This window comes from Crocodylus porosus, unplaced genomic scaffold (assembly GCF_001723895.1).
Source record: "Crocodylus porosus isolate Cpor-Errol unplaced genomic scaffold, CroPor_comp1, whole genome shotgun sequence".
Classification (NCBI taxonomy): Eukaryota; Metazoa; Chordata; order Crocodylia; family Crocodylidae; genus Crocodylus; species Crocodylus porosus.
In genome coordinates, this window is record NW_017728931.1 from 21,899,459 (window position 1) to 21,910,407 (window position 10,949).

General features: G+C 48.4%; 1 protein-coding gene across 8 annotated transcripts in view; it reads left to right on the forward strand.

Moving 5' to 3' along the window:
- The window catches only part of SCUBE1 (signal peptide, CUB domain and EGF like domain containing 1), a 340,412-nt gene that overhangs the window by 326,160 nt on the left and 3,303 nt on the right, over positions 1-10,949 (forward strand). For all 8 annotated transcript variants that reach the window (XM_019544341.1, XM_019544347.1, XM_019544342.1 and 5 more), the window contains one exon: positions 7,804-7,883. In XM_019544341.1, coding sequence (XP_019399886.1) covers positions 7,804-7,883 — 80 coding nt within the window. The remainder of the gene's footprint in view (positions 1-7,803; positions 7,884-10,949) is intronic.

A 10,949-nucleotide genomic window follows, 5' to 3' on the forward strand; every position in this document is an offset into this window, starting at 1 on the left:
TCAGGAAAGACAGGCCAGGGAGAAGAGAAGGAGGAGGTGCACTTTATGTTAATGAGCCATATGACTAGTCAGAGCTCCAGTATGAAACTAGAGATAGGCCTGTTGAAAGTCTCTTGGTAAGGGTTAGAGTGGAGAGCAACAAGGGTGATGTCATGGTAGGGGGATCTGCTGTAGACCACCAAACCAGGAGGATGTGGTAGATTAGGCTTTCTTCCAACAGCTAGCTAAAGTTTCCCTATCACTGGGCCTGGTTCTCGTGGGGGACTTCAGTCACCCTGACTGTCACAGGACACTAAGGTGTGCCTGCTCCTTTAAAGGCAGAAACTGCCTAGAGAGAGGGCCCTAGGAGCCAGGCAGAACCCCCACAGGTGCAGGTTGCTGTGGCAGCAGGCAAATGAAGGAATTAGCCTGCATCTGCACCAGTCAGCTGACTGGAAGAAGGCAGGCCCCTGGGCACATATAAGCCCCAGGGCTGGGACTAGAGACTTGGTTCTCTGGCAGTAGCCAAGGGGGAAGAAGCTCTCATAGAGAAAGCTACTTGGAAATGCTTGATTGTCCTATAGGCTATAGGAGCTCATAAGTGCTTGTGGGCAGGCACATTATACTGAGAGGGAAGCTTGCCTTCTTAAAAGGGATAGTGTACCCCAGGTTACTGCTGTGTTGTAGCCCAAGGGCTTGTGTTTTCTGTTGTTATTTATACCAGTGGACCAGCCTGAGGCTGTTGGGGAGGAGGGGACCTCATTGGGGCACACTACAATATGGAGAGCCCAGTGCCAGTGAGGGCGCAGCAACAGGGGTGGCAGAGAGCCCAGCACCAGTGAGGATACAGCAACAGGGGTTTCAAGGGCCCAATGACAACAAGAGGCCAAGCTATATCAAGGCCTCAGAGGGACAACTTGTGAATACCATTTGTGAGACATGGGGCATAGTAAAGGGGTGGTTTTGGAGCCACACATCTAGCCCCATAACGCTTATGGTGTCTTGAGAGGCACTGACTTTGAGTGAGACCTGGCAAGGGATCCAAGATCTAGTGGGGTTCAAGAGGACCATAACGACACAAACTCATGGGCAGCCTCCCAACTTTTATTTCAACTAACAAGACATGGCAGGAAAAATTATAAGGCACCTGCAGGGTGAAGCAGGCATGGTCACAAACCCCCAGGGTCATCACAGCCATCCCTGGAAACCCCACAATGTGACACTGACATCTGCTGGGTGGGCAATACAGCAGTGCAGAGGCAATCCAGGAAGTTTTTGCAGACAACTTCCTGGTGCAAGTGCTACAGAGGCCACCTAGGGGCCGTGTTCTTCTTGACCTCCTGCTCACAAATAGGGAAAAATTGGTGAGGGACATACCAGTAGATGGCAACTTGGGCAGCAGGAACCATGAGATGATTGAGTTCAGGATCCTGAGGAAAGGAAGGAAGGAGAGAAGCAGAGTACAGACCCTGGACTTCAGAAAAGCAGACTTTAACTCACTTAGGGAACTGATGGGCAGGATCTCCTAGGAGGTCAGTCTAAGGGGGAGAGGAGTCCAGGATAGCAGACTGTACTTTGAAGAAACCTTACTGAGGGCACAAGACAAACCCTCTTGATATGCAACAAGACTATCAAGCATGGCAGAAGACCAGCTTGGTTTAGCAGGGAACTCGTCAGTAAGCTAAAACACAAAAAGGAAACTTATAAGAAGTGGAAACTTGGACAAACTACTAGGGAGGTGTAAAACAGTATTGCTCAGGCATGCAGGCCAGAGACCAATTGGAGTTGCAACTAGCAAGGGACATGAAGGGTGACAAAAAGGGTTTCTACAAGCATGTCAGCAACAAGAGGATGATCGGGGATAGCTTGGGTCTTTTACCAAATGGTGGAGGCAGCCTAGTGACAGAGGATGCAGGAAAGGTTGAAGTACTCAGTGCCTTTTTCACCTCAGTCTTCAAAGGCAAGGTCAGCTCCCAGACTACTGCACCTGGCAGCACAGTTTGGGGAGGAGGTGAGCAGCCAACAGTGGCAAAAGGACGGGTTAGGGACTATTTAGAACAACTGGATGCATACGATTACATGGGGCTGGACAGGATGCACCCAGTGGTGCTGAGGGAGTAGGCTGATGTGATTTCAGAGCTGCTGGCTATCATTTTTTAAAACTCTTGGTGATCAGGAGAGGTCCTGGACAACTGGAAAAGGGCAAATATAGTGCCCATATTTAATAAAGTTAAGAGGGAGGATCCAGAGAACTACAGACTGGTCAAACACACCTCAGTCCCTGGAAAAATCAAGGTCCTCAAGGAATCCTTTTAGAATAGAATCATAGAGCCATAAGGGACCTATACAATCATCAAATCTGGCCCCTTGCTATGGGCAGGAAGTATTGGGCTCAGATGAGCTCAGCAAAGTGCCTGTCCATCCTCATCTTGAACATCTCCAAGGAGGGCAACTGCACCACCTCTGCTGGGAGCGTGTTCCAGATTCTGGTGACCCTTACAGAGAAGATGTTTTTCCTTATATCCAACCTAAATTTGCCCTCTATTAGTTTATGCCCATTGGTCTTCATCCTCCCTTGAGGTGCCTTCCTGAAGAGTTGCTCGCCTAGTTCTTGATGCTCCCCCATGAGCCTTCTCTTCCTCTGAACAGGCCCAGTTCCCAGAGTCTCTCCTCATAGGACCTACACTCCATGCCCTTAATCAAACAGGTGGCCCTATTTCGTACCCTTTCAAGCTTCATCTATGTCCTTCTTGAAGTGTAGTGCCCAGAACTGGGCACAGTACTCCAGCTGAGGCCTCACCAATGCTGAATAGGGAGGGAGGAGTACCTCTCTGGATCTGTTGGCCACACAGCGGCTGATGCATGCCAGAATTTTATTGGCCCTTTTGGCAGCCTTGTCACACTGTTGGGTCATATTCATCTCCCAGTTGATTGTGACCCCAAGTCTCATGCATATGTTGTGCCAGCCAGCAGGCCACCACCCATTGTATAGTTGTGATGAGGGTTCTTTCTACCCAGGAGAAGGACCTTGCACTTCTCCCTGTTAAACCTCATCTGATTTTTTTCCACCCTTGAGCCCAGTCTGTCAAGGTTCTCCTGGATTTTTGCCCTTTTGTCCCTCATCCAGATGGTTAGTGACCTGGTTGTAGAAGGACAAGTGGTTCATCAGGCATGATCTTCCCTCGACAAAACTGTGCTGGTTGCTGTTTAACACCCCATCCATTACCAACTTGTAGCTGATGGCCTCCTTAACCAACTTTTCAAAGGTTTTACCTGGGACCAAGGTCAGGCTGACTGGCCTGTAGTTTTGCGAGGTCATCCCTCTTCCCTTCCTAAAGATGGGAACTGAATTGTCCCTCTTCCAGTCATCTGGGACCACTCCCAAGTTCCACAACTCTTCAAGTAGCTTGGCCAATGGTGCTGCTATGGGTTCAGCCAGTTTTTTCAGGACTCTTGGGTGCAGGTCGTCTGGTCCAGCAGACTTGAAGATGTCCAAGTATTGTAAAAGATCCTTCACCTGTTCTGGGCTGACTTCATGTAGGCTGTTACCTTCCCCTTGTTCCCTGGGCCTCTGGTCAGCTAAGCAGCCCCCCTTGGATTTCAGGAATACCAATACAAAAGATGTATTCAGTTCTGCCTTTTTGCGTGTGTCGACTGTGGGCTGCCCCTCAGTATTCAGTAGAGGTCCCACAGTGGAGCCCGATTTTTTTTTTTTTTTCTTCCTCCCTATGTATCTATAGAAGGACTTTTTGTTGTCCTTTATACCAGTTGCCAGTTCGATCTTCAGGCCTAACTTAGCTTTCCGTGTCTCGTATTTACAGGCCTTGGCAATACGAGTGTCTTCCTCCCTGGTTGCTGAGCTGTTCCTCCATTGCATATACACTTATTTTTTCTTTTTCAATAGCTTGCTAATATCGCTGGTGAGCCAAGCAAGTCTCCTGCCTCTCTTCCCACTTTTTGCCTGTGTGGAGATAGCATGTTTTTGAACTGTGAGAATTGTCTCCTTAAGGAAGCACCATCATTCCTGCACACCTAGATCATCCAAACGCCAGTTGCAGAGGGCCTCTCCAACAAGCCTCTTGAGTTTGCCAAGATTTGCCTTCCTGAAATTCAGGACTCCTGTTCTGGTAACTAACTTCCCAGTCTTACAGTGGATGGTAAACCTTATCAGGTCATGGTCACTGTTGACCAGAGCACCATCAATCATCATGTTGCCTATGATGTCCTCCCCTCTAGCCAGCACTAGGTCCAGAGTGGCCTTGCCCTAGGCCCTTCCACAACCTCTGTCAGAAAGAAATAATCTGTTGTCACCAGGAAGTTAGCTGACCTGCTGGAGACAGCTAAATTGTCTTCCCAACAGATGCCTGGGTAGTTGAAGTCACCCATGACAACCACAGGTCTGGCGCTAGCGGCCTCTGTCAGTTCTCCTGAAAATGGTCAATCGCTCACCTCAACTTGGGAGGAAGGCCTGTAGTAGACTCCCACCATTTGGTCTCCCTCTTCCGATCCCCCCTGTAGCCTGACCCAGAAGGTCTCAAGGGACCCCTCCCTACTGTCAAAGGTGACCTGCAGGGATGGGTACTGTACTTTCAGGTAGAGGGCCACACCTCCTGCCTTCTTCCCAATCCAGTCCTTCCTATGAAGCCTGTAACCCTCAATATGAACTGCCCAGTCATGTGTATCGTCCCACCAAGTCTCCAACAACCCAATCAAGTCAAATTCCTCATCAGCCAGAAGGAGTGCCAGTTCCTCCTGTTTATTTCCCATGCTTCTGGCATTCCCATAAGGCATCTGAGCTTTCCCTTAGTCACCTCAATTAGTCACCTCAGTTTTTCTATCATGTCTCTGCCTCAAGATGCATCTGGACATCCATGGTTTGAACATCCTCCTGTGCATCATTATGGCTAGTGGATTTTGCTTCTGCAGTGGAACCTTCTCTCTGGCCCCCAGACGTGCCTAATTTAAAGCTCTCCTCAACAAGTCGGTGACTGTCATAGTGAAGAGCTTCTTCCCTCTGCCCATGAGATGAATGCTGTCCCTTGCGTGGAGGCTACTGTAGCTAAACTGCACACCAGTGTTGAGGTATCCAAAGCCCACGCAGTGACACCATTTTCTGAGCCTTTGGTTGACCTCCTTGATACACTCTTCCCTCTGACGGCCATGCCTCCTGACTGGGAACACTTTTCTAAGCATTTGAGGAGAAGAAGGTGATTAGAACCAGTCAGCGTGGATTCACCAAGGGCAAAACATGCCTGACCAACCTGATTGTCTTCTACAGTGAGATGACTGGCTCTGTGGATGCAGGGAGAGCAGTGAATGTGATATACCTTGACTTTAGCAAGGCTTTTGATATGGTCTCCCACAACGTTCTCACAAGCTAAGGAAATACAATTCTGATGAATGGACTGTAAAGTGGATAGAAAACTGGCTAGATTATTGGGCTCAAAGAGTAGTAATCAATGGTCTGATGTCTAGTTGGCAGTCAGTATCAAGTGGAGTACCCAAAGAATTGATCTTGGGGTTGGTTTGGCTCAATATTTTCATCAATGACCTGGAAGATGGAATAGAGTGTACCCTCAAAATGTTTGCAGATGACGCTAAGCTGGTGGGGTAATAGATATGCTGGAGGGTAGGGCTAGGATTTAGAGAGACCTGGGTTCAATAAGGAGAAGTGTAAAGTCCTGTATTTAGGATGGAACAATTCCATGCACCACCACAGGTTGGGGACTGACTGGCTAAGCAGCAGCTCTGCAGAAAAGGACCTGGGGGTTGGACACCAAGCTGAATGACCCAGTACTGCGCCCTTGTTGCCAAGAAGGCTAACAACATACTGGGCTGCTTTAGTAGGAGTGTTGCCAGCAGATTGAGGGAAGTAATTCTTCCCCTCTATTCTGCATGAGTGAGGCCACATCTGGAGTACTGTGTCCAGTTTTGGCCCCCAGCTACAGAAAGGATGTAGACAAATTGGAGAGTCCAGCAGAGGTCAACAAAAATGGTTAGGAAGCTGGGGCACATGACTGATGAAGAGAGGCTGAGGGAACTGGGCTTATGTAGTCTGGAAAGACTAAAGAGAAGACTGAGGGAGGATTTAATAACAGCCTTCAACTACCTGAAGGGTTGTTCCAAAGAGGATGATGGCAGATAACAGAACAAGAAGCAATGGTCTCAAGTTGCAGCAAGGGAAGCTTAGGTTAGATATTAGGAAAAACTCAATCACTAGGAAGGTAGTTAAGCACTGGAACAGGTTACCTGGAAAGGTTGTGGAATCTCCATCCTTGGAGTTTTTCCATATCCAGCTAGGCAAAGCCTTGGCTGGGATGATCAGGTCCTCCTTTGAGTCCCTGCCAACCCTAATTTTCTATTATTATATAATTCTATACCTTGAGACTGAGAGAGTCCTTTCCTGTGTGCCTTAGAGCTCCTTGTCACTCCCATAGCCATGGCCACACCTCACTGATGATTCTTCATCTGCCCATCTTCGTCACGCTTTCTCTCTCTGGGCAAAACCAGCACTGGCCCCCTGAGGCCCCAACCCTTGTTTGGGCTTCACCCTTTTCAGCTTCAGCCCCTTTTCCACTAGCTGAGACTGCTCAGTTCAGGTACACGGTTTCAGGGCCTGGTTCTCTGGGTCTCAGCCCTGCACTAGAGGATGCCTTCCATGTACCCCACTCAGGGCCTCTACACATACAATCACTCCCAGTCTTCTAGTCTTTTTACTTAATTCCAAAACAAAGAATCAGAACAAATGGATTAATCACCTTGTTGCAAACTGCTTCCAACCCTCCAGGGTTACAGCAAGGGCTGACCACTGTCTGGAGCTGCCACGGCTCTCTTCCCCAGCCTCTCGGGTCTGTCTGTCCCACACCCACCACCTACAGACTAGAACCTTTTTCCCCTCCCATCTTGGAGGCCTGGGCTTATATCCCTAAACCCTGCCTTCATTTGGTGAGAGGAGAGGAACCTGTCCGGGTGGGCTGCCTGGCTTCCCCTGTTTGCTGCCTTTTGCAGCTCTTTAACCTTTCCCAACCCCCAGGCTTGAGCCTTTTTGGAGTTTCCTGCTGTATCCTGTTCCCCCTGCAAGTCCCAAAAATTCTGCTCCCAGAAGGGGTCTGCTTCCTCCTCTTCTCCCTCTGGTGCATGCAGGTAACAGAATTTGCCTTGCCTGTTATACTGATTCATGGAGGTCAGTTGTTACCCAACAAATGAATAAAATACAGCAATTAAAAACAATGAAGACAGAAAAGACAAATAATTTCTATGAGAATAGTAGTCTATAACCAATCTGTTCTCACCAGCCATCTCCACATGCCAAAGAAACTCTCTACATAAAACTAAAAAAAGACACAAAAGTCTTTATCTTTACCCAGAAATATGCCAAAGATACCTATTTAGACTCTGTTTGAAAGAAGATTTCCTTTAATAAATATGAAGCAATTTCATTGAATAAATTTGAAGAAATGTCTTTGTTAGCTCACTTCACTGCTAAAGATTACTGTAATTTTCTGAATAGTTAGTCGACCTGGAATTAAGATTGTTACAGGCGGGGGGGAAGTTATAAGGATCAAGGGGAATATAACCTCAGTTAGTCAGTTAAGGTTTCTATGCCATTCTTCTTCTCTGAAATGTAAATAACAATGGCTATCTGCTTTACAATAGTTTTGCGAGCCCAAGTCTTGGTAAAGAAAACTCAGAACTTTAACTGTAGAACACTACAGAGTTCTCAGTATTAAGGGGTTTCTTTTAGATTCCAGTGGTAGTTGTCTATGTATTAGCCACTGTAATGATTACAAATCATTACCAGCCCCTTTTTCCTTTATTTTTCAGAGGATTACCAGCAGCTGATAGAAGACATTGTTCGAGATGGACGGTTATATGCATCAGAAAATCATCAAGAAATTTTAAAAGTATGTCAACTTTCCTTTAGCTGAGCAAGGTCAAGAGTCCTGTGTAAGAGGTCCCAGACTAGCTAGTATTTCTGACATCAGAACTGGTCGTTATTTTGAGAAGCTAGAGCTATTATTTTCATAATGTCATTGTGGTATTCCATCCATCTGTGATCATTTAAGAAGAACATTCTTCTCAGAGATCCATACAATGAATCTTGGCTCCAGTATTTTTTTTTCCACTTACATGCATATATGTGAAAAATATAGGTCCACATTAATGATTTGACTGGTCAATAAGGAACTGTTTATAAACACTTATTTGAATTTCTGGGTAATTCTCTAAAACAAAATATGAAAACATTAAGAAGAAAATAATTTACTAGTTCCTGGAGCATTACCCCACATGCATATTGTGGATGCAATACTAGCCATTCTGCGCTGCCACTTTCTGTCACTACTTGTATCCCAAAGCTAAGTGTGGACAGTCAAAAAGCCAGAGGTTGAATCGATTCAGTCAGGTTAATCTAAACTGCGTAGCTTGTACTAAGAAGCAAGTGAACAGACTTTCACTTCTGATTCTGGAAACGCAGCCACATGCCTGCAGTGGCTCAGGCCAGAAGCTGGGGGGTGCTAGAGTGAGCTTCCCAGCCACTGCTGAAGGGAAGGGAGGCAAGAAGCCCTTCAAGGCTTTCTCCCCCTCCCTACTGAAGTGGAAGGTGTATGGCCAGGCCCCAGACTGGGCCAGATTGCTGAGGCCAGGGGAAGGAGTGCTTTAAAACCTTTTCCCTGGCCCACATGGGACCCCAGCCTGGGTCTGTCTGGGGGAAAGCTGCCCCTGCCAGGCTTATCCCCTGTTTCCGGCCCAGGCCACCATTCTGACGGGGGGAGGTGGGTTTTAAACCCCATTACTGGCCTGCAGGGGACCCCAGCCAGGGTCTGCCTGGTGTGGGAGGTAGGGCAGCCCCTGCCAGGCTTTTGCCCCCCTGCTGGACAGGGTCGGCAGTCCCTGCCAGGCTTTTCCCCTCCACACCTCAAGCCTGGGACTTGCACATTGAGATGGGGAGCGGGAAAGCCCCTCCCAGTCCCACATAGGACCGCAGCTGGGGTCTGATGGGGGGTAGCCCCTGGCAGGCTTTGGCCCTCCAGCTTGAGCAGAGAGTGGGGTTTATGGCTAGGCCCTGGCCTGGAGCCGGCACTTGGGCAGGACAGAGGGGCCCACACAGGATCCCCTCCTAGGCCCACATGAGACCCCAGCCCTGGTCTGACTGTGGGGACAGCCCCTGCCAGGCTTCTGTCCATCACTCGCTGCTTAAGATGGGAGAGGTAGTCTCTGCCAGGGTTTTGCACCCCTGTCAAATGGAGAGTGGGGGGTGTGGCCACACCCCAGCTAGGGGCTCGCAGCCTGAGGTAGGTAGGGAAGGGGTTTAAAACCCCTGTCTGGCTGCATGGGACTGCAGCCTGAGTTTACTCCAGGGAAGGGCAGCCCCTGCCAGGCCCCCATGCCCTGTTCAAGCATCAAGTGGGAATGAGGGCAGGGTATGGCCACATCCCAAACCAGGGCTTGCAGGTTACAGCAGGGAGGTTTTAAGCCCCCTCTCTGGCCACAGACCCTATTCAGGGTTTGCCTGAAGAGGGCAGCCCCTGTCAGGCTTTTACCACCCCACCCCCTGTGCTATTTGTTCTAGTGGAGGGAGGGGCATGGCCACACCCCAGCCCAGGGCTGTCACACTCAGGTGGAGTGGGAGAAGATTTTAAACCCCCCTCCCTTCCCTCTGCCTCAGCGTGGCAACCTGGCTGGCAATTGACCATGCCCTCTGCCCATGCCAGACAGACCCCAGAAAGGATCTCTTTTAGGTGGGGGGATTTAAAACCCTCCACCCTCCCCTTCTGTAGGTGTATGTGGGGGGGAGGGTTAAACCCCTCACCCTCCCCTCTTCCTCATCCTGTTGGACTGGGTGGCATCTGGCCTCAACCCCTACCCCTCTGCTCAAGGGGGGAGGAGGGGAAGAGACTATGAGGGGCTGCTCTGCCCCTTTTAGGCAGACCCCAGCTGGAGTTCAGAGCCAGGTTTCCCACCCCCTATCCCCTTATCAGCCATCTAGAGCAGTGATAGTGCTCCAGTAAGGGAGCAGAGAGGTGGGACCAACCCTGCTCCACTCAAGCAGATAGCCTCAGCCCAGGGCTCCAAAGCATCCTGTGATGCTGGGGGAGTGTGAGTTAACTTGAACTGGGAAGAGGTCTGGGACTGAAGTTGCATAAACCGGTTTGACCTAAATCAGTTCAGTTTGAAACTACATCCAACCATGTTTATTTTAAACTGGTTTCAGCCACTTTGAAAGTGGTTTAAGTACACTGAACTTCTGTTCTGTTACAGGTTTAAACTGGCTTCTGATCACTTAAACTAGTTTGTGTGTAACTTCTGCCCCTCGCTCAAGAACATAATAAATGAGCAGTGTGATGGAACTAACTTGTATAAATCTAACTTATATGTTAAAATGCCAACCATTGTAAATGCTAATTTCTGAGGTTTTTGTTCAGAAGTTCATTATAGAAGAAGTCACACGTGCACCCAAAAAACGTTGGGGTATCTGGATCCCAGGATCTGCTATGGTCCATTTAAATGACATGGTAAGAGTTTCAGAAAGTTTAGAAATGGGGTTGTATCAAGATCCCAGTAGGGGAGTTGCTATAAAGTGACCCTGCCTCATCAGTGAGGTGACTTTCCTTAAAACTTCAAATAGGCTGAGTGTCAAATAGGTATTTCCAGAACCGTGGCAGACTCAATAGAACAGAGTCCTCACTTTGTAATATAAGGCCTAAATTTAAGGGACAATTTGCGTACTCTAAGTCTGGCACGTGCTTAAATATTGTGTTGAATAAGGACCTAAATGAGGTGCTAAGTTACATGGTTTTATGTTAGAAAAGTTACTAAATTAAGAAAAACACTCATTGTTTAAATAACGGAAAAGGATCTTGGAGTCGTCATTGACTCCACGATGAACATGGGCCGGCAGTGCGGGGAGGCAGTCAAGAAGGCCAACCGTACCCTGTCATGCATCCACAGATGCATCTCGAGCAGGTCCA